This window comes from Protopterus annectens, chromosome 17.part0 (assembly GCF_019279795.1).
Source record: "Protopterus annectens isolate FY-2018-M chromosome 17.part0, PAN1.0, whole genome shotgun sequence".
Taxonomy (NCBI): Eukaryota; Metazoa; Chordata; order Ceratodontiformes; family Protopteridae; genus Protopterus; species Protopterus annectens.
The window spans coordinates 416184960-416209528 of record NC_056751.1 but is presented as its reverse complement, the minus strand read 5'-3'; the positions used below and the strand labels follow the sequence as shown (position 1 = coordinate 416209528).

The following is a 24569-nucleotide window of genomic DNA, read 5'->3' as shown; positions in this document are numbered from 1 at the left end:
TGAAAAAGAAAACTCAACCAAAGTTCCCTTTAGACATGTTGGGCAATCCCGAGGGGGGAGGAAACACAAGAGTAGACATGAATACAGATTCCATGACAGGGCTAGTTCAGGCACTGTTGAACAAATAGTTGAACCATTTGACAATGTTTTAAACCTGTCGGATCATATACTTACAAAAGAACAACACTGTATTCTTAATAAAGGATTGGGTTTTGTTCCCAGCTTCTTTTCTGACCATTATTCTGTATCTGTTGATGTGTTGGAATTTTGTAGGAAACTGAATTTAAAAATCTTTTTCAATGATCAGAATAACTCTTCTACTCAAAGATCTACTGATTTCACTTTTAAAAAATCAACATTTCAACCTCCCATGAATAAAAATGTAGGGATTTTCCAACAAGCAGTATTGAGGGACTTACATTTTCCACACTTTGATACTAATATAGCTCAAGACAACATTACTTCTTTGGAGAGACAAGCTCTCTCGGAATTGAGACAAAATCATAAAATTGTAATCATTCAAGCGGACAAAGGGGGTGCAGTGGTTGTTTTGAATACTGATTATTATGTACAGGAAGGACTAAAACAATTGTCAGATACCAAGTGCTACATGCACATGGGGGTAGACCCGACTCTTCGCTTTAAACAAGATATTGATCAGTTTATTCAAGAGGCTGTACAAGAAGGAATCATTTCACAGAAGACTGCTCAACATCTTCAAGTTAATGATCCACAAAAACAAATTTTGTATTTGTTACCAAAAATCCATAAATCTATCACTACTCCCCCTGGGAGACCCATTGTTTCGGGACATGGATCCCTTACAGAACCTCTATCTGTATTCCTAACATCATATCTAAAGCCATTATTGCCTATGGTCAGAGCCCGTATACAGGATACAACTGAATTTCTTAACATCATTGTTGATACCCAACTAGATCCTGAATGGATCATGTGTACTTTAGATGTGAAATCTTTGTATACCAGTATTCCACACTGGGCCAGCCTACAGGCTTTAGATTATTGGCTTCAAAAAGATCTCTATCCACCAGGATTTAACACCTTACTAGTATGCATGTCTGAGCATGTCCTCAACAAGAATGTTTTTTTCTTTCAGGGTGATTGCTATTGGCAATTGAGAGGTACAGCTATGGGGGCCTCCTTTGCCCCAATATATGCCGATCTTTTCATGGCATACTTGGAGGAATGTCTTATTTACGATCCCCTGCATAACATTTATTTGGTTGAGATGGACATTTGGAGATGCTATCTTGATGATTGCTGGATGGTGTGGCGTGTGGATGTAAGCTATTTGTTGGAATTTGTGGAACATTTGAATAATAATATTTGGGGTATTGAATTTTCGATAACATATCATAAGTCAATTATTGACTTTTTGGATGTTACGGTATATCGTAATGAGGATAACACCCTGAATACAAAAATACATAGGAAATATCCACAGTTCAACACATTACTCCACTCTTCAAGCATGCACCCACGTCACACCATCCGCAATATTCCAAAATCACAGTATTTACGTATAAAACGTATTAACTCCTCTCTGGTTGATTATGAGGACGCTAAACAGGATTTAAACAAGAGATTTTTGGATAGAGGTTACTTGTATAGGGATATTTCTAGAGCAAGGGTGTGGACAGACCAACATGAGAGATCGGATCTTTTACGATACCAAAAGAAGGATGGCGTTATGGATGACACCATTAGATTTATTACCACTTTTGGGAAAAATCACCAACTTATTAGAAATGTGTTGAACAATAATTGGAATATACTCATGGCTAATGACCATCTTCGTCATCTATTGACTGAACAATGTTCTATTTCCTACAGGAGGGGCAAAACTTTAGGCATGTTATTTTCCCACTATAAACATCGGGATAGTGGGGGTGCAACATATAGACAACTTACCATCACTGGGGATGAACTTTTGGGGACGTTCCCTTGTGGTCATTGTTCTTCTTGTGGGAATGTTAATAAAATTAAACAATTTTCTAGTGCCAATACTAGCAAGATATTTGACACTCGTATCTTTGCTAATTGTTCATCTAGTTGGGTGATTTATTTAGCTACATGCCATTGCCAAGCTTTCTATGTAGGTAAAACCTTACGGTCTCTCAGAATCAGAATAGGTGAACATCGCAGTGATATTCGGAATCACAAAATCAGTAATGCCTTATACCAACATTCCATCAAACATCCATCTGCGAAATTTATATTTATGGTCATTGATAAAGTACAGGGGAATAGACAAAATCAGTTGGGTTGGCAAAGTATTCTTAGTAACAAAGAAAAATACTGGATTATACATTTGGGAGCTCTATTCCCACCTGGACTCAATGACCATTTATAACTTACTTTATACTTATATATGGTATTACACACTATATTTTGGTAACATTTGTTTATCTATTTAAGACTAAATTGTCATTTCTATCACATTTTGTGTTTTGAACAACTGATTATATTCTATCACTATGGGAAGTGCATTTTATTTAATAAATGTTCTGCACACTTTAAATAAATCACATGTAGTTAAGTGAAAGCCATTTTGTTAATTGGCTATAGAATTATATAAATATGGAGTGTGTTTAATGGAGTTTGTCTTTGCTATCTGTCCTCACTGAAGAAGGTGTTCTACCGAAACTAGTTTGAGGTTATGTTTTAAAAATTTTTTTTGTGGTGAGAGTATTATGGTGCTTTCATGGCACCTACTTTATTCCAATAAAGCCTTTGGAACCGTTTTGCTGGCCTTTGTTTGTTTCATCTGTTTCCAAGCCAGGAGGGAAAGAGAGAGGGGAAGAGAAAGAGGGGTAGATGGATCTGGGGACTGGTAGTCATAGACTACCAGGTTTAGCCTGAAAAGGTGGTTTCCGAGAAGGTGTGGAAGAAGCAGACTTAGAGGGAATTGGTCTTCTAGAATCCCTCTTACCTTTGGATGGGAGAGATTTAGTTGCCTTCCTAACAAAGGTGGTTTTGGTTGGGTAGTTTCTCCAGAAGTGGAGAACAGGAGAGACAATAATGTGTTTTAAATCCTGGAGTTCCTTCCCCTTCTCATGAAGAGTTTTAAAAAGCTCTGCAGCTGCACTGCCAAATAGGGCTTTGCTGTCCAGAGAGGCATCCATAAGCTTAGCTTTGATGTCATCAGATAAATGATCATAGTCTAAGCCATGAGTACCTTCTCATGAACTAGGCCTCCACAGCGTCATAGCTGCTTTTAATGGAGTGCCTGGTAACCTGCGGGGAGGAATTAAGAATGGATGAGAGCTTGGCTTTGGTGGGTGAATCCGTGAGCTCTGATAGGAGTTTCACTGCATCTGCTAGAAGAGCCAGGGAAAATTTGGCCATGTGCATCTGACAGTTCATTGCCCTGAATGCCAAGGTTGCAGACGTATACACTTTTTCCCCAGTCTCTCCATGACCTTGCTTTCCTTATCAGAGGGGAGCAGAAAAGTGGAATGCAAAGCTTAGAAGCTTTATCTGCTGCCACTGAAATAGCAGATGGATCAGCAGAGGGTCCCTTAGAAAGGAATTTGGGATCCTCAGGCACCTTTTAAAATCAGTCTGGGTACTTGGGAGCTGGGGGCTGGGAATCTGGGCACTTGGAAGCTACAGTGAAGGCATCCAAGAAGGCTGGCAGGATAGAAGAGATGGCTGATGGGTTAGGGGATTCCATCTGAAGGAGGTCAAAGTATGTCTTCTGGATTTCAGAGACCTGGGAGCAATCCCACTTAAAGTCTTTCATCTTCAAGATGGTCTCCCCAAAGGAAATATCCTCCCCAGGGAAATCCATACCATTAAGATTCCTCCTCTTAGGAAGCATATCCCAGAAGACAGGCAATTTGAGTAGAGTAAGCCAGAGGCTCATCCCCTGATGATTCCTCCTCCTCAGAAGAGACGTCCTCTGAAGGCTTCTTCAAGGGGAGTAGAAGGAGAAAAGGCCAGAGAAGAAACAGAAATGGCTGAGGGCTGGTGGAGGGCCATGAAGGCATTAAAGAGGCCTTGGTTGAAGGCCTGCTGGTCAGAAGTTAGATCAGGAGCCTGCCCCCCGAGGAACCGGAGAAAAGTACAGTTTTGTACCTACCATAAATGTAGATGTTCGAGTGCTAATACAGCTGCAGTCATAACAGATGGGTTCTCCTGCCGTCAGGCGGGTCTTCGGTCGGCCGAATTCCAAAGTCTAGGTCCGGCGTCGGTTGTCGCCTCTTCCCTGACATCAGTGCGACAGGGGTATAAAAGAACCAGCCAACGCCATGTTCTTCAGTTTTTCTTGCCCCAGATGTCAGGTGCCCCCAGAAGGAAGGCAATACATAAAATTATGAAGTAATGCAATGCAATATAATCAAAAAACAGTAGTTGCAAGCAAATACACCATTAAAGAATACCCCTAGAGGGGAAGGAGGGAGGGAAACCTGGACTGCAGCTGTATTAGCACTCTAACATCACATTTATGGTAGGTACAAAACTGTACTATGTTCATCGTGCATACAGCTGCAGTCATAACAGATGGGTAGAATCCCAAAGCTAAGAAAGGGGTGGTAGGCACTAGGTGGAACTAGGAGGAGCCAAAATGCCCTGCAAGACTGCAGTGGCAAAGCCTGCTCTAGATTTGGAGTATAATGGTAGGTTGTAGTGTTTGGAGAAGGTATGCACAGAACTCCAAGTGGCTGCTTCCAAGATATCCTTGGTAGGAACTCCTCTGAAGAAGGCTGCAGAGGTGGCTGTGGCCCTGGTGGAGTGAGTTCTAATGCCTGTAGGAACAGTTTTGCCATGAAAGGAATAGCAAAAGCGTATGCAGTGGGCAATCCATTTTGAGATTGTCTGCTTGGAAATTGGCTTTCCTGGAGCTCCTACCGCATAGGCCACAAAGAGCTGTTCTGATTTTCTGAAAGGCTTTGTTCTGTCCAAATAATAACGCAGTTGCCTGTGGATGTCCAAGGAATGTAGTAATCTTTCCCCTTTGTTTTGAGGATTGGGATAAAAAGTAGGTAAATGTATGGCCTGATTTAAAGCTACCCTGGATACCACTTTAGGCATAAAGGAAGGGTTGGTTCGTAATGAAACTCTATCCTGATGAAAGATGATAAAAGGCTGGACAGCCATGAGGGCCTGTAATTCTGAAACTCTACGAGCTGAAGTGATAGCCAGAAGGAAAGCTGTTTTCCAGGACAAATATTGCAAATCTGATGAAGCAGCTGGCTCAAAAGGAGGCAAAGTCAGTTTTTCCAGAATGAAATTTAGATCCCAAGCAGGTATTGGTTGTTTCCTTGGAGGTCTTAAATTCTTAGCCCCTCTGAGGAACTGTCTTAAAAGAGGGTGCGAGAATAAAGGAGGATCAGTGTTGTATTGTGCAGAAATGGCTGAGGCATGGATTTTGATGGAGGAGAACGAAAGTCCACTGCTTAGTAGTTCAGCCAAATATTGTAGAATTTGAGGTAAATTCAGTTTTCCAGGGTTCTGGCCCTTTTTCTCATTCCAGACACAAAAACGTTTCCATTTTGCGGAGTAAGCCTTTCTAGTTGATGGCCTTCTGGCCTCCAAAATGACATCCTGTACCTCCTTGGAGAGTAGGGCCTGCTGTAATGCTAAAGAATCTTCCATGCAGCTAGATTGAGTGTTTTTAGCTGACTGTGAAGAGTTTTGAAGCTGTGCTGAGTCAGAAGAAGAGGCATTAGAGGCAGGGTCCATGGAGGGGAATGAGTCAGGCTCCTCAGGAGTGGGTACCAGTGTTGCCTTGGCTAGTCCGGAGCAATGAGGATCATCTTTGGTCTGTCTGCTCTGGTCTTCATAGACTTTGGGCAGCAGAGGAAGAGGGGGGAAGGCATAAACTGTCATTGATGTCCAGCGGAAAGAGAGAGCGTCCACTCTCCAGGCCTTTGGGTGAAAGGTCCTCGAGTAGAATTTTGTCAATTGATGATTTTTGTGGGAGGCAAAGAGATCTATGTCTGGCTTTCCCCATTCTTGGATTATTTCTGTAAAAACTTTTGGATGCAACATCCATTCGTGTGGATCTGTCATATTCCTGCTTAGGTTGTCTGCCAGCGTGTTTTCCTTGCCTGGCAAGTATTGTGCTTGTAGTTCCATTTGTAAGTCCATGGCCATGTTCCAAAGTGATATGGCCAGTCTGCATAGGGGATAGGAATGTGTTTCTCCCTGCTTGTTTATGTACCACATAACTGTGGTGTTGTCCGTTCTTATCAATAGTTGACCTGGTTGTAGAAGGTCCTTGAAAGCTATAATAGCATTTATTACTGCTAGCATTTCTTTTTGATTGATGTGAAGGTGCTTTTCTTTTTGGGACCATTTGCCCTGAATGCACCGGTCTGTCATGTGCGCCCCCCAGGCATAGTCCGAGGCGTCTGTTGTGATGACTTGATTTGCTTGAGGCTTGCTGAATGGAAGACCTGTGTTTGCTTGACATGCTTGAGCCCGCCACAGAAATTCCTTTTGCAGACATGGAAGTAGTGGTATTATTGTTTCCAAACTGTGGCTGTGTTGAGACCATATGTTTTTTAGGTACCATTGTAGTTTTCTCATATGCAGCTTTGCACATGGGATTAGCAAGATGCAAGATGCCATGAATCCCAGAGCCTGCAGGATTTTCCTTGCAGTCAGCCTGGTGCAATTTGCCAGTGTTTTGAAGTATTGAATTAGTTGCCCCTGCTTCTCTGGCGTGAGGTAGGCCATCTGGGTGTTTGTGTCCAAATTGGCACCCAGGAAATTTATATTTCGAGAGGGTATTAGCCTTGATTTCTCTTTGTTGACTGTGTATCCCAGAGAGTTTAATAACATTATTACATAAGCCAGATGTTTCAGAAGAATGTGCTTGCTGTCCGCTTGGATCAGGCAGTCGTCCAAATAAGGGTATATTTGTATCCCTTGAAGTCTGCAGTAGGCAATTACTGATGCCAGGCATTTCGTGAATACTCTGGGCGCAGTAGATAAGCCAAAGGGCAATGCAGAGAATTGATAATGGGTTGAACCTGCAAGAAATCTGAGGTATCTTCTGCAATTTTGTCTGATTGGGACATGCAGGTGTATGCCTCCTTGAGGTCCAATGTTATCAGCCAAGACTCCTTGCCCAGCATGGGAAGAAGTTGCTGTAGAGTAAGCATCTTGAATTTTGGTACGAGTAGGAATGTGTTTAGGATGGAAAGATCCAAAATAGGCCTCCAATCTTTTCCCTTCCTTGGCACCAGAAATAGCCTGGAATAAAAACCTTGACCTTGTTCATGTGTAGGTACCTCTTGAATAGCTTTCATGTTTATAAGATCTGAAATTTGCTTTTGTGCCTCTGCCCTTTGATTGTGTGGCAGTTTTGGCATGCCTCTCATTTTTGGAAGGGTATGAAAGTGGAATTTGTAGCCTCTGTTTATAATGTCCAGGATCCATTTGTCCTTTGTGACAACATGCCAATTTTTTTGAGAATAGTACCAGCTTTCCTCCTAAGGGGGCTGCCATTTGAAACCTGGTTGGCCTGCAAAGGGGAAAGTCATTGGGTTTGCTTTCTGAAAGATTGTGAGTTGTCCTCACCACCTCTTGGTATAGGAGCTTGCCATTGTCTGCCTCTGTACGATCCTTGTGGTTGTCCTCTGCCCCTCAGAAGCCTGTATCTGCCTCTTTGGGGTCTGTCCGTGGCAGGAAAGGACCAGTTTTTGGAAGGCCAATTTCTACTAAAATGTGGTGGTTGAACCTGCAGAAATTCTTTCACAGTTTGCATTGATTTAGCTTTTTCCTGCATTTTTCGTAATACTTCCTCAGCATTTGCCCCAAATAGTACATCCTTTTGAAGAGGGGCGTCTAGTAATTTAGCTTTGACATGATCAGGCAAGGCTTGTTCCTTGAGCCAAGCATGCCTGCATATGACTGAGCCTGTAACAGCAGCTCTACATGAGGCCTCTAGAGCATCAAAACCACATTGTAAGGTATGTTTACCCACTTGTTCTGCACTATGCATCAAATCCTGCAACTCCTTCAAGTCTGGTTGTTCAGGTTGTGACATTTTACTTTTCAATTGAGATAACAGAAACTGTTGGTATTTTAGCATATGAAACTGACAGTTTAAGGCCCTCATTGTTAAGGTAGCCGAGGTATATACCTTTTTCCCCTCCTTTCTAAGGATCTGGAATCTCTCTCGGAAGGCAATGGATTTTTGGCAATGGAAGCCTTAATTACCTTGGGTCCCTGTGAGATGGTTTCTAGGTCAGCAGCATGGCTTTTGTAAAGAAATTGGTATGAGTCAGGAACCCTGTAGTACCTGTCAGGCTTAACTGGAGCTGGAGGTAGAGAGTCCGGGTTAAGGCAGGCCTCCGAGTAAACATCATCTAGGATGTCCAAGACAGGAGGTATAACCAGAGGCCTGTGCTGGGGTAACAAAAGAAATTCCATGAGCCTTTTCTTGGAATCTGAATAATCCTGGCCTTCCCAGTGGAAGTGTTCCCTTAAGGTATGTAAAGTTTCCCCAAATGAGAAACCCTCAGGGGGGGGGGATACAGAAGGAATAGACTCCTCTGCATCAGAGTCTTCAAAAGGGGAGTAAGCTTGCTCATGATCATCAGAGTGTTCTGAAATAATGGATCCCTGATCAGAGGAGGGGGAATCTTCCTCCACTCTGGGCTTTTTGTCCGGAGGTGACTGAGAACCTCTGATCAGAGTAATTAAATCCTCAGCCATTTTAAGCATCTGTCTCTTAGGCATGGGGCCTGGAGATGGGCCCTGTGTAACTGGTCTCTTAGGGTGCATGGCTGCTTTAGACTTGGTGAAAGCCTTGATGGAGAAAGAAGAGGAAGGTCTGAAGACACCTTGAGTGGAGGTGGACCTGTCCACATTCTGTGTTTCAACGCCAAGAGTGGTTCGGTATCTGTAGTCGGTGTGTGGGCCGAGGAGCCTGCGACCTCGGGTACAGGAGACACCGCCAAAGATATGTCGTCGGTAGTCAGGGGCTGCGTAGGCGCCTCACTGAGAACTGGACCACGTGTAGTCGGCTTTGGCGTGGTGTCGGTAGAGGCCGCGGACCTCGAGTGTCGGTCCTTGTCTTTGCGTTTTTTAGACAAAACCGGTGTCGGAGTATCCGACGACATGGTATAGTTAAAAGCTTTCCCAAAAAAATGCTGGGCGAACTCCGCCCGACGCTTAATAGTGCGTTTGTTGAATGTAGCACAACAGTGACAGACCGAGACGTCGTGGTCTGGGCCTAAACAAGGTATACAGAGGGAATGGAAATCCTTATGCGGTATTTGCTTCCCACAAGAAATACAATTATTAACTTTGTCTGACATCGGTCTGAGGCAAGAAAAGTTTCCCCAACGGGGTACTTAGCTTTTAAGAATACTTCGGTTTTCCAAATTTTTCGTAATCTCAGGAGCTGGCCGACCGGCACTTGTGAACTGCTTCTGCTTCGGGCACCGTGCGGCAAGAAAGACTGAAGAACATGGCGTCGGCTGGTTCTTTTATACCCCTGTCGCACTGACGTCAGGGAAGAGGCAACAACAACCGACGCCGGACCTAGACTTTGGAATTCGGCTGACCGAGGACCCGCCTGACGGCAGGAGAACCCATCTGTTATGACTGCAGCTGTATGCACGATGAACATCATGTTTAGTTTTAAGTTTATTTTTCTTTGGCACCTCAGGAGCCAGGTGGTGAAAGGCTGATGGGCCTGATGTCAGGTGGCATTCCACAACATCTGTGGGAACATCTTTGTGTACAACAATTTGAGTGACACCATTCGGGCCTTCAGAGATAACCAGCCATGGTTCCTCCTGGCTCTTGTTATTAGGCGCTTGTGAATCCCTCTGGCACATGCTTGCAGATTCATTGACTGCTTCTGTGGCGGTACCCATCAAAGGAGGTTCTGCAGATTCCAAAGCTGCCTCGAGAGGAACACCCAAAACAGAGGGAGCAGCAGTTGGGTCAGGCAGAGGCTTCTTGGTCTTCTTCAGCAAAGTCTCATCTGATGGGCCCGAAGTCTGTTCCATATCTCGAGCTAAGCCCTTAAGGCACTGATTTTCCAAGTATAACCTAAAGAGAAGCTAGACGGCTACAGAGGGTTTTTAGAACAAAGGCCTTACAGATGGAGCAGGAAGAGTGATCTGGGCCTAGACAAAACAAGCAAAGTTCGTGGGAGTCCTTATGTGGAATCTGCCTTCCACACTAGCACTTGCCCTTCCTAGCTGACATGTACTCGCTACAAAACCCGCACAGTAGCCAAAAGGAATAAAGGTACTTATCTGAAACCCGAATGCGACTTCGCTGGCAACTGGACAGGAGGCAGAAAAGTTCTGAGATAGATGTGCTGACGTCTGCTTTACACCCAATGTCTCTTTATGGCTAATGTACACTAACTGATGTGCGGCATCACATGTACCTTACAGCAGCATCTAGACTCTGGCATACTGGCCAGACATATGAGTCAGCCGGAGGCAGACTCCCTCATGTTATGAATACTGCAGCATATGAACAGAAGGACATAAACGTCTCCATGAATTCTGTATAAAAGTGTTAGTACTAGACTCTGTTATGATTTTTATTGGAATGGTATTCCATGTTTAGCTAAGTAGGATATGTATAATGAGCCACTTGACTGAATGTCTGACTTAGTACCAGTCAACGGGTATTCCTGTTGCGATCTCACTGGTATTGGGGAATTTTAAATTTGGACAAGATCTAATAAAGCTGGCATTTCTTTATCTACCACCTACTGAGTATGCCTGAGTTGTAAAATCATTATGTTCCAATCTAGCCAGTCTAATTTTGCAGAGAGCTACAACATGTTCATTTTGGCAGCCACAAGAACAGCGTGTTGTAGGACTTGGCTACTAAACTAACATATACTGAATTTATTTTTGAACAAGTATTAAAAAGTTAGTGCTTTTATCCAAGCAAACATCAATGAACTTCTTCAGACATAAGTGATTTACCATATTTACTTTAAATAACCCACTCAGGTTTAACCATTTCCATCCAAACCAATGACACCCCTCCCACCAGTTTGTTAAAGAACATCCATTGTTTTACCAAACTTTTGTGAGATTTGGTGCACATTTTGCTATTTAATTGCATGTTTGCAAATTTCAGTTTTCTGTAGGTTAATGAGCACAGTTGCTGAATACATGAAAGTGGGAAGCGGAAACACTGTAGTTGTAGTGAGTATGGTATATAAAGCTAAGTAAGATTTAGCTCTATACAGCATTCCAGGTTTCATGTTTGCTTTTGATACAGCAAAGTCTTTGTGTAGCTCAAACTTCAGATTTTGGTCTATAACTATAGTCCGTGTCTGCACTGTTGTTGCTGTAAGACAATTATCAGATTTTCCTTTTTTTTTTTTTTTTGGGGGGGGTGGATTTAGCAGTATGTGTGAGTCATGTAAATGTTTGTTGATGCTGTGCAGAGCAGTGTAGTGCTTTAACGGTGGTTGTCAAAGATATCCCAAGACAGTTGAGTCTTACTACCATTTATGCCTTGCCAATACCCATATCAGGTAGCACTTATAGTCAATATAGGAGTAAATTTGTGTACAACTATCCAGTCATCCAAGTTATGTTTAAACTCAGTGAGTTGCGCTACCTAACATGAATGGAAAGTTTGTTTTGGATGTTTAGGAGGTGATGGGTTATAAACCTGTCACTCCACAGTACATTATCTAATGAAGACTCAGGTACCTGATTCTAGTACTGATGAAGCCACTGAATTTGCAGAAATAAATGAGGTTCAGGAAAAAGTAAAGTTGTGTAAACTTACCATAAATGTAGATGTTCGAGTGTATTCACTGTTGCAGTCATCACATATGGGTTACCCCTGCCAGGGTAGCCCTCAGTCAGCCCGAATACCAGAGGCTTAGTATTTCTGCATCGGTTACTGTCGCTTCAGGACTGACGTCAGGTCGTCAATAGTATAAAGTAAGGCAGCCGATGCCATTACATCAGTTTTTCTTGCCTTAACTGTTAAGAGCCCCCAAGTGGAAGCCAGGATTTGGTGGAAAAACCCCACCGGTAGAAAGTAAATACCAAATGTTCCTTGTAATAAGAGAGAGAGAAAGGGGGATGGAGGGAGAGAAACCAGGACTGCAACAGTGAATACACTTGAACATCTACATTTATGGTAAGTGTACACAACTGTACTAAGTTCTTCGTGTTTCACTGTTGCAGTCATCACATTTGGGTTGATTCCCAAAGCCGAGGAAAAGGGTGGACGCAGTCAAGAAGACTGCAGTGGCAACGCCTGCACTGGATCTGGAGAAGACAGGCAGGTGGTAATGTTTGGTGAAGGTATGAAGAGATGTCCATGTTGCAGCCTCCAGGATGTCCCTGGTGGGGACTCCTCTGAGGAAAGCTGTACAGGCCGAGGTTGCTCTATTAGCGTGAGTTCTGACCCCCTTACAGGGAGGTTTCCCGTGTTGCTTGTAGCAGAAATGGATGCAGTATGCTATCCATTGGAAATTATTTGTTTGGATATGGCTTTGCCCTCTGCTCCTGCAGCAGAGCTGACTAACAACTGATCAGTCTTTCTGAATGATTTAGTCCTGTCTAGATAGAATCTAAGCTGTCTGTGCACATATAGAGAGTGCAGTACTCTTTCCCCCTTGTTTTGTGGGTTAGGGAAAAAGGTGGACAAATGAATGGATTGGTTGAGAGCCACACTGGACATCAGTTTTGGCATGAAGGATGAGTTAGTCCTGAGGGAGACCCTGTCAGCATGGAAAATGATGAAGGTCTCTACAACCATTAGTGCTTGTAGCTCGGATACTCTTCTTGCTGAAGTGATGGCCAGAAGCAAGGCCGTCTTCCATGAGAGAAACTAATTCTGCTGAAGCTGCTAGTTCAAAGGGGGGGGCAGGGTGATTTCTCTAACATACAGTTTAGGTCCCAAGCTGGGGTAGGTACTCTTCTGGGTGGCCTCAAGTTGCTAGCCCCTCTGAGGAACTGCTTGATGACAAGATGTGAGAAAAGAGGTTGCTCAGTGCTGAAATGAGCAGAGATAGCAGAGGTATGAATTTGTACAGAGGAAAAGGAGAGACCACTGTGTAGTAGGTCAGCTAGGTAATCCAGGATGAGAGGTATGGAGGGCTGTGCAGTATCAGCTCCCTTAGCCTGGATCCAAGTGCAGAACCTTTTCCATTTGTCAGCACAAGACTTTCTAGTGCTAGGATGTCTGGCCTCACGTATAACATCTAGAACCCATTTACTGAGATTGGCAGCTTGTACAGTGGTCATGGAATAAGCCAGGCTGCCAAGCTGAGGGACTGCAATTGGGGATGCACGAATTCTCCTTCCCTCTAGGTCAGGAGTGTTGAGATCTGAGGGAGATGCAACGGTGGCAGAGGGGACAGGCTGCACAGCAGTGGGTACCAGTGCTGGCATGGACAGTCTGGGGCAATCAGGATTGCCCTTGGTTTTTCCTCCTTTATTTTGAGCAGTACCCTGGTAATGAGAGGTAGTGGGGGAAATGCATAGACCGAGAGGTTGACCCACTGGAAAGAGAGAGCATCCACTTTCCAGGCCCTGCAGTGAGGCTCCCTGTTGCAGAACTTGCTGAGCTGATGGTTGGAGTGGGAAGCAAAGAGGTCTACCTTTGGGGTGCCCCATTTCTGAGTTATAAGAGTAAAGGTTCTTTGGTTTAGCTGCCACTCGTGTGGATCCACAAGATTTCTGCTTAAGTTGTCTGCCAGAGAGTTTAGAGAGCCCGGCAGGAATTGTGCCAACAGGTGTAGTTGCATGGCTGAGGCTGCATAGAGGGTAGGAGTGAGTCTCTCCCTGCTTGTTGATGTACCACATCACTGTGGTGTTGTGTGTTTTGATCAGTAGAGTCCCTGGGAAGAAAAGGAGTCTGAAAGCTGTCAATGAGTGCTGGACAGCTAACATCTCTTTTTGGTTGATGTGCAGATGTATTTGATGTGGGCTGTATTGGCCCTGTATGCACCTGCCTTTCAGGTGTGCACCCCAGGCATAGTCTGATGCGTCTGTGGTGAGGGTCTGGGCGGAGTGGGGTGGTGAGAAGGGTAGTCCCTTGTTGTGGTAGCATGCTGCTGACCACCAAAGGAAATCTTTCTTTAGACAAGGTATCATTGGTATAAGTTTCCAGGTCTTGAGAGTGTTGACATCAAAGACTTTTTAGGTACCACTGAAGTTTCCTCATATGCAATCTGGCATGTAGAATGCAAGACGCCATGAACCCCACAGCTTGCAAGATTTTCCTTGCGGATAACTGGGGTCTGGTGGCTAGCTGAGAGAAACAGGCTGTCAGGTAAGTTTGCATTTCTGGTGTAAGGAATTCCATCTGGGATACTGTGCCCAGGCTTGCTCCCAGGAATATAATTTTTTGGGTGGGTATTAGTTTGGATTTCTTTTCGCTGATAGTGTACCCTAGGGAGGTCAGTAGGTCATTTACAAAGGCCAGATGCTTGAGCAGCTTTTCCTGACTGTCTGCCTGAATTAGGCAGTCTAAGTGTGGGTAAATGTGAATATTTCTTTGCCTGCAAAAAACAATGGTGGGAGCCAGGCATTTTGTGAAAACTCTGGGAGCAGTAGATAAGCCAAAGGGAAGCGCAAAGAACTGAAAGTGCACAGATCCTGCCCTGAAACGTAGATATTTCCTGCATGATTTCCTGACTGGGATGTATAGGTAGCCTCTTTTAGGTCTAGGGTGGCTAGCCAAGCATCCTTGGAGAGCATAGGTAGTAGTTGCTGAAGTGTGTGAGCATTATGAATTTTGGTATCACCAGGAAGGTGTTTATAATGGATAAATTGAGGAGGCCAGGTGCTCTCTTTTCTGTGTACCAGGAAGAGCCTGGAGTAGAAACCTTGGCCTATCTGTTCTGCAGGAATGTGCTCTATTGCCCTCATAGAGAGCAGGAAAATAACTTGCTTTTTGGCCTCTGCCCACTGGTTTGGAGGTAGATCTGGGAACCCTTTTGGCGTTGGTAGAGTGTGGAAAGAAAATTTCTATCCCTGGACACTATGTTGAGGAACCAGCAGTTGTTGGTAATGGTGGTCCAGGTGCTTGCCTGGAAGGAGAGTTTTCCTCCCAGGGGCAAGTGCAGGTGGGCAGAGGGAGGGGTGGAAGTGTAGAGTCATTGTGAGTTCTTACCAAAAGGGGGTGGCTTTGCACTCCCTGGTTTATTAGTGGAGGTACTCCATTGCTTTGATCTCGGCATTCCCTGTGGCTGTTGTCTGGGGGGTCTGCTTCCCCAGGGTCTGGGCTGAACTGACCTGGTGGGGGCAGGAAAGGACCAGTGTTTGGAGGGGCAATGCCTACTGAACCTGGGTGGCTGGACCTGCAGGAAATCCTTAACTGTCTGCATAGATTTAGCTTTTTCTTCCATCTTTTTTAAGACCTCCTCTGCGTTGGTGCCAAATAAGTTGTCTTTGTGCAAGGGTGCATCTAATAGTTTAGATTTGGCATGGTCTGGCAAGGGCTGTTCCTTAAGCCAACCATGCCTTCTAAGGACAGAACCGGTGACTGCTGCCCTGCAAGATGCTTCTTGGGTATCAAAACCACAGTGTATGGTGTGCTTCGTTACTTGACTTGTAGAATGCATTAAGTCTTGCAACTCTTTATTTTCTGCACAAGCACGAAAAGTTGATATTTTTTGTTTGTGGAGTTCTATGGTATGCTGTTAGAATTTTTAGCATACGGAACTGACAATTTAGTGCTCTAACAGCAAGAGTAGCAGAGGTATATACTTTTTTTTGCCCCATCTGTAATGCTCGGGAATCCCTATCTGAGGGTGTGGGATTCTTAGCAGAAGTTGCTTTAATTCCTTTAGGCTCTTGGGAGATAACCTCAGGGTCAGCAGTAAGATTTTTGAAAATAAATTTGTGAGAGTCAGGGACTCTAATACCGGTCAGGTTTCCCTTAGCAGGAGACAGGGTGTCAGGAGTTAAACTAGATTCCATGAAAACATCATCCACAACATCCAGGACAGTAGGAATGGGCAGGGGTCTGTGCTGTGTAAGATCTAAAAATTCCCTGAGTCTCTTTTTAGACTGAGGGTAGTCCCGACATTCCCATTGGAAATGCTCCCTTACAGTATATGAAGGGTTTCCCCAAAGGAAAAATCTTCAGGTGGAGAGACTGAAGGAATGGATTCCTCTGCATCAGAATTCTCATAAGCAGAGAGGGGTTGCATGTCTTCATATTCAGAGGCATCGGAGTCATCAGATTCCTGTTCAGATAAGACTACTGGGGACAAATCTCTTTTTCTTTTGAAAGGGGTAGCTTGGCTTCCCCTGATCAACATTATAAGGTCTTCCGTCATTTTAAGCATTTGAGACTGAGGCAATGAAGCAGGTGCCTGAGATGGAGTCGTTGGTTTCTTGGGTGTGGTTCACAGCCTGGGCCTTAGAAACTCAGTAGTTTTCGAAAGAACAGAAGATGCGCAAGAAGTCGTTGGTTTGTGTCGAGAATCGGTAGTGCAAAGTACTTCCTCGGAAGCCGGTGCCTGCTCAGCGGCTCCGGACCCATCCAAGGTAGAGACAACTGCAGAATCCTTAGATGATGAAGAGTTTTGTGGCATACCAGACTCCGAAATGGTCTCAGAAGCAGCCTGTGAATCCATAGAAATGAGCACCAGGGGCTGCGAAAGCGCCTCACTGAGGACCGGAGAACTGACAACTAGCTTAATGGAAGTGTCGTTGGAAGGTTTGGACCTGTGCGGTCTGTCTCACTCTTTATCCTTATGTTTTTTCAGAAGATCTGATGCCGGCTGGCTTACTGAAGCCATATCGGAAAAGGAGGACTAAGAGTGAAAATATCTAGCTATAATAAGGGCCCGACGGCATATAGTTCTGGCGTTGAACAAAGCACAAAAGTGACAGCGGGGGACGTCGTGGTCTGGGCCTAAGCAAGTGATGCAGTAAGAATAAAAGTCTCTGTGTGGTATTTGCTTTCCACAGGCGAGACAACTGTTAACTTTTTCTGACATCGGTTAGAGCAAGAAAAAAGGATCCCCAATGGGGTACTTAGTTTTAGAAGACTTCAACTTCAATTCGGAAAATGAAACTCAGGTAGTGGCCAACCAGCACTCGTGCAAACTGCTTCTGCTTCGGGCTCATTGGCAAGAAAGACTAATATAATGGCGTCGGCCGCCTTACTTGATACTACTGACGACCTGACGTCAGTCCTAAAGCAACAGCAACTGACGCAGAAATACTAAGCCTCTGGTATTCGGGCTGATTGAGGGCTACCCTGGCAGGGAAAACCCAAATGTGATGACTGCAACAGTGAAATATGAAGAACATCTAGGTCTAAAAAGGTGTGATAAGTGAGACAGAGATCAGTATCAACATTCTTCTTCCCCATTTTGTACATGGGGTCCAGGTGTCACATTAGTAGTGAATCACCTACAGCCCATGTTCACACTGCATCTCCGCTCAAAAGTCTGTAAGACAATGAATAAAGGGACTCTGGGACTTTAGGTCAGGGATCTTTGTGATTAGGAACCTTAAGGGTCTTTCTAATTATTTGATATGTTTAGGAAAATAAATCCCAAAGGACACACTGTATTTGATAACTGGTCTGATCAATATTAACTATAAGGGAGTGATCACCTTTATAGGCATTTATGACATTCCTTTGGCAATTAGCTTTGCTAAATAAAAGGATTTCCTAACAACCACTGATACATGATGGTCAAAACAACAGGTAATATCAGGACCACACATTTGTTATGGTGTGCTGTGTTGTTTGCACAGTATGATGAGGGATGACAAAAGTGACAATACTACACATTTTAGTATTTAGTTTGAGCCCATTTTTACTACAATAGGAGTTTACTAGAGAGAGATGATTCTGGACGGTTGGATGTCCGAGGTTACTTAACAGCAACCCCAGGTTACAGGCACCTGCTAACTTTGTTAGTCAGAGGTCTTAGCTCTCTGCTTCGAAATCTCAGAAGTAAATGCTGAAAACAAGAGGTCCTAGCACTGACCCTTGCAGGACACTGCTGATCACCTTTCTACTTTCTGATGAGGTATCTGCAACTTTTACTGTGTGGGTTCCAGCTTTTAGACAGCTTGTTATCCATCTTAACACATAGGAGTTGATTTGCTTAAAGCAAACATTTCTGTATGATACCAGCAGTCCTTGGCCAGGTCAAGGTACACCATGTGTACCATACGGTCACCACCTACGATTTCCATAAATCTGTCAAAGTTTACCAGAGTAAATATTCAGGACCAACTTTTCACAAAGCTGAAGTGTTGGAGATCAATTATAATGCGATTATTGATATTGCAGTTTATGAGGTCAGTTATATTACAGTCATGGCTTTGCATATAAGGCCGACAGGTCTGGATCAGTTGCAATGCCACCTTTATGGAGGGGGATTACCACTACAGTGTGCCACTTATCACCAAAACCAGTAGCTACATTTAGCTTAAACAGTTTTAAGGACTGGATCTGCAAGGTCATGTTTAATGCTATTAAGTATGCAAGCAGGTATACCAACAGGTCCCATGGAGAAAGTATTGTTGGTCTTGGTTAGCACTCACAGTTCATGATTTTTAGAGATGTTGGAGAGTATGGGATTTACATATGCAGTGTCAGTGGCAGAACAGGAAAGCACATTCACCTTTGGTGGAGAAGGCTGTGGGTTCTAGTCCCACACTAGGTTGAATGTCTACTGACAGTAAAGAAAAAAATTCAACATCTACTTGTCCAGAGGTTCTTTTTGGTCCAGTGCCAGTGGTAAACTGGAGTATTAGGAGCTCGAATGACAGCTATTATTATTCTTTCTTTTGTATGATTCTTTAAATATAGCATACTGTATAGCAGATCATAAGGACCATGACTTCCTGACATCAATGTGCCCTCCAAAAAAAACAACACCTTATTTCTACTACATACGTTCATAAGACAGAAAAGAATGGATATGTTGAGTTTTGAAGATCTTGACAGTCAACGTACAGATGATGAAAGCTCTGACATCAACTTGCATTCAAGTGTTTCTTGACAATAAAATTTCATCTGAATCTCTGGTGATGGGAAGGGCTTTGTCCATTTCTCCTCAATAGTATCTAGAAGATGACAAATACACAGTCTTCATTATATTTTGACAAGCTTATAACAAGTGAGTTTTGAAGTTGGTGGAAATGACAATCTCTATGAAGTGGAACGGACAGGGAATGGCCTATAAAATACATGCACTTAAACGGCTGTGGCATAAAAACCCTGTGAAAAATGGTTGTTAGAGAAAAATAAAGTTCTTTCAATAGGTGAAGCGGGGGGGTCTACTTAGCTCCCCTGAGTGGTGGGTCTTTGACTGCATTAAACATGGGTTCCAATGAAGGTGACAAAGTCCACTGCCATGACAAGCATAAGATGAAAGGTGAGCTTCTCTCTGTCAGTAATCTCTAACTTCTGCTCTGGCAATTCAGTGAACTTACCGATGGCCATTGGAAGACATCAAAGAAGAATCTTCTTCCTGAGGAGAATTAAATTCCTCTCTTGATTTTTTTTTTGTGCTTTTTCTTTCTATCAACTCCCAGTCCTTTTTCAGATAAGAAATTCGAAAGTGTTGCTTACATTTAATCTTAGCCCTTCACTAACCAGTTAAGTGAACTAGTCCAAAGACTATTTTCAGTCATGACCTGTGCCAAGAGGCATTAACAGCTTTTCAAAATGGACCACCTTCCAAGTTAACTTCAAACCAATATATACATTCAGGCTACATTACAACAAACATATGTACATGAATCTTATGTAGTCAAATCAGTGAAGTCTGTACAAGGAAGCAGTACAAATAAGTTGAATAACTACTACAGCTGTGCTTTTACATTAATGTTACTTGCACAAATCAATGTGTAAATCCAAGAGTATTCATACTATTTATTTACGAAGTTACACTGGTTGCACAGCCATCTCTACATTTTATTATGCTTGCACATTGTAGAGTACACTGAGATTTTTAGTAAAATAGCTGAAGTACAAATTCCAGAACTAACCTATTTCCCTATAACAGTTGCATTTAAATTTGCTAGTGAAATGTACTTTTAAGATCTTTTGAAAGAGAGTGAGTGGTAGCTTTTTGTGTTTTGTTTGGTATATTACACCATCCAACAGCAGAAGTTGGTTGAAAACTCTCTGTCCTTTGTTGCAATGGTATATGGGGGTCTTTGTAAGTGCAGGATGTCTTGACTTCTTATGATACACTGGGCGTTACTGACTAGCAGCATACTTTTGAAAGTTGAGCAGTAGCCTTCATTTAACTATGCACAGGTGTGTAATAAAACTGTGTGCTTTTGACTCAACTAGATACCGATTTTACCTTCTTTAAAAGGGTATGTGTACCTATATTTCAAAACAGTAAGAAAATCTTCAGAGCAATTTTGTTGGCAGTGCTGTATTTATGTGTCTTTTACTAAGCAGACAACAGACAGGGTGAAGAAAAGGCTAAAGTGTTTTTAAAAACTAAACAAAAAAGAATGAGACAGACAAATATAAAAAGTATTAATAAGGAATGATGATGAAACATTGCCAAACACACAAATATAGGCAAATGATATCAAGTGTCAGCAGACAAAATCTAGTGAGCTGCAAAAATTAGTGAGTGTAAAGGATTATCACTTTCATACTGATGTACGCTCAAAGAACCCGTCACATGAGACAAGATGGACAATGATGACATGGTCATAATTCAGGAAAATATCAGCTCTTAAAAATGCTACCTGCAACAAAAGTCATACTCCTCCGAAATAAACTGTGTAGCAAACCTCCTTGCAAAAATAAACTATCATGAACCCCCCCCCCCCCCCCCCCCAAGTCCACTGAAGGACAGTGACTTACATCCCCAGAAACACATTCCCTTGAAATCAAACAAGTAAAACTGGTCTGCTTAAGTACATAATAAATGGCCTTAAGCAGAAAGAGTTGCATGGGGACAATCCACTATGCACTCCAAGCTCCCCACATCACCCATACTCAAAGGTCTCAGCAATGCAAATGAGCAATGTTAGAAACTAAAATAAAAGCATTATTTTTTTTCTCAGAGATGCTGAAACCTCAAAATAAGTAAACAATGCAACTAAGCAAGAAAACACAGTGTGACAATATGCAGTGAAAGAATACACAGAAGACTACTGCCTTTAAAAACTAAGCTCTAAAACTATAAAACAACTAAGCCTATCTCAATTGCATGAAGGAAAAAAAAATCTTGCCGTGAGCAAATACAACTTCAGCAAACAAACACATATTGCTGCAACAAGCAGTGCAGGAATAAAAGCAGTGAAGGAATACAAAGAAGCTCACAACACCCCTGAGCATCCAAGTTCAAAAACTGCAGCACATGTAACTCGAACTCAAGCACACAAAGGGAAACTTACCCTCTGCGAATATCATTATATATGCTAAACCAGATTCTAGCTTTGCTAATCCACTCCCCTGAGAAATACTGGCACTTAAGAGAAAAATACAGTACAGTTAATGCTGCTGAGCAAAACAGAAACTTGTTTCATATTCTTGCTACAGGAAAATGTATTCAAAATATGTGCTGACTTTTTATATCATAAAGTCCCCTGAAAAAATCTAATTACATACAGTCAAAACAGCTGTTACTGAATGTTATAAGGCAAAGATAAAAAGAAAAAGGTACCATGGTTGGTGGAACGGTCTGTACAGGTTGCTGAGGTGCAGGCTGAGTCAGTAAGGTTGACTGCCCAGTAACTGTGGAGACTAAACTGGTTGAAGAGGGTTGTGGAATTATAGGAGTAACAGCAGGAGGGATTTTTGAACCCATGTTTGATATTGATACAGTTGTCAAAGGCTGCCCTTGTACCTGGCTGTACGGAGCAACAACCCCTGGTGCAATTGATAGTGGATTAATGACTGCAAAACAAATAAAAGAAAAAGACAAAGCACATTTTTATTTCAGTCCAACTGCCAGCCATTTATTTATTTTTGCAAAGCAAACACGGAAACAAATATGAGATAAATGTGACAACACACAAGCATGGATTTTTTGTTTTTTTAAAAGTTAAGATAAAATCACTTCTTCATGCATGCAGATCAGTCACATACACATTAATAAAATGGATTTCATAGAGAGGCGTTCTCAAAATAAAACATCATGAAAAAACTGAAACACCAATGTACCAGAGGTGAACCTCCAAATGTATTTATTTGCATTTATTGACCATGAAAATGCGGCTGAGCATACTGACCCTTTTCACCAGCGGCCCGGGGAGAAAACCTCCACTCTATATAGTTACACATGAACAGTGAACGTATGGCAGCTCAAATGCAACAAAGTCAAATATAAAAACACAGTATCGCTCCTATTAATGCAGCTAGCACAAAATAATTACCTTTAGCACAGCTTTTTTTTTTTTTTATTATATAGAGTATGCAGAGATACAAACAGTTTATTTTTGTCATACTATTTTACGTTTGCTCATACAATACAACAGGATTCTAGGTCACATATAACATAGCAGGACAGAGGTACTGGGAGAAATCTGCAGTCATTAAACAGCATTTCTCTAAACTTTACAGAAAGCTGGAATGGGATCTAGAACACAAGGCAGGTATAACAGATGAGGCCACAGGAAAGGGAAACATATTTGTCTGGGCCATAAGGGAGCTAATAAGTATGACAGCTGTTTTGCAATGGGCTGTTTTTAGTAGAAACTTTATTATCAGGGGCATAAGAGGATATAAATACCGGAGGCCAATCGTGAAGCAAAGCATTACTCTGACTGTTTCTTACAAGGGATCACAGCCAATCATGAAGAAGAGTGTTCCTAGGTGACTGTCTTTTGGGGGGGGATCAGAGCGAAGAAACTACTGAATCTGGGGAAGAAGGCAGATGCAAACAAATCATGGCAGGGGTGGCGCTAATGGCCAAAAACACAAGCCACTACTAATGGATTAAGGGAACACTAGTGAGGCATATGAGAATGCCTATGCTCAAAGCACCCACCAGAATGTTGCAACTTTAATGTTGGAACTCCCTGAGACTGACACCACTATCAAAGAGGTGCAAGAAAATCACCCACTGCTACATGCCCCTGACCTTTCAGCACAGGGGCTAGGAGTGGGTTCCTCCCCTTGTTTATTTATGCACCAAACCACTGCTGTATTGTAGGTCTGTATGGCAAACACACTCTTGTGGAGGAAGTCTTGAAAAGTCTGCAATACTAGCAGGACTGCTCTCATCTCGTAGACATTTATGTGACGATGGCCTTCTGAAGTGGACTGGGTACCTTGAGCTATCTTCAACTTGAAATACTCCCTTTCCCTCCCCACCTGAGGATGGAAGCACCTGTGGTATTCATGGCCTTGGGGCTGAGGAAAAACAAAAAGGATGGCCCACTGGAACTAGATCAGACTTCAGCTACCAAGAAATGTGTTGATGGCATATGTTGGTGAGCCAAACCAGGAAATTTGTTGGATTTGAGCACTGTACCAATAAGGTCCGCCAAAGAACCCTCATGAAAAACCTAGCTAGCAGAACAAGACAGACAGCGGTGGCCATTAAGCCGAGAAGCCATAGAACTAGAGAAGCTGACAGCCTCTAGGAACATAGCACCTGATTTTCTTAAAGATGTAAAGACAAACGTCTGGCCGGAAACAACTTGGCAATTTAACCGGAACCGTTTCCTAATTGGACTTTTCAAAATTCACTATGATGCCTAAGGACAGGCACAGATGGAAGAGATCATCTCTTGACTGAAATAGAGACGTCCTTGAAGCTGCTGTAAGAAGCCAATCATCCAGGTAAGAGAAGAGAAGCCAGGCTGCTATCACTGCAATACACTTAGTGAACACCCAGGGGGCTGTGGGAAGCCAAAGGGCAGTGCTCAAAGCTGGTAGTGACTGGCTCCCAGCACAAAGCACAGGAACCTCACACAATGTCTTGCTATCTTTCCCTGAGGTTCACCATGCACATTCTGCTGTCTTTCCTCAACTGGGGAAGAATGGACTGCAGTCACCATCCGAAATTTGGTCTGTTTTACATAGGAATTCAGTTTATTGAGGTCTGGAATGGGCCTTCGGTCCCTGCTTTTCATTAGCACTAAAAATCATCTTGATTAGATTTTGAATCTTTCTTGGTCTGGGAGACCTCTTGAATGGCTCATTTTGGGAGCATCTTTTGAATCTGCACTGTTGTTTTCTTTGCTGGAGGGATGGCTCATTGGGAAAGGATCTCTGTTTCTCATTTTAAACAAATTAGGAGGGAATAGCATAGCCTCTCTGGAAATGACTCTCAACACCTAAGCATCAGAACTGTTGGCCTTCCCAAGCTTTTGGGTGGAGAGCTAATCCTCAACCCTCCCCGACTGCTTCTAGCATACAGTAGTTGGCAACAGCTCAGGAGCACTGGAAAGGCTGGTCAGAAAAGGGACTTCGATGCCTTGATTCTGTGGACCACCTATGCCCCCTTGTGGCCAGCATCAAATGAAATTCCTCCATCTGCTACAGGAGGCACCTCCACCTGGAGTGTCCTGAGGAAGCTGTTGGGATTTACATAAGAAGTGTCATTTCTCCCCTCTCTTGTTCCTAGAAAACAACTCTGTGGGGTAGAAAAACGAACCCCTAAGGCAGATATCTTCCTT

General features: G+C 43.1%; 1 protein-coding gene across 2 annotated transcripts in view; it reads right to left on the bottom strand.

Annotated features, from left to right (window-relative positions):
* MED25 (mediator complex subunit 25) overlaps positions 1-24569 on the bottom strand; it is a 1733520-nt gene that overhangs the window by 1077153 nt on the left and 631798 nt on the right. For both annotated transcript variants that reach the window (XM_044059360.1, XM_044059361.1), the window contains exon 10: positions 21608-21840. In XM_044059360.1, coding sequence (XP_043915295.1) covers positions 21608-21840 — 233 coding nt within the window. The remainder of the gene's footprint in view (positions 1-21607; positions 21841-24569) is intronic.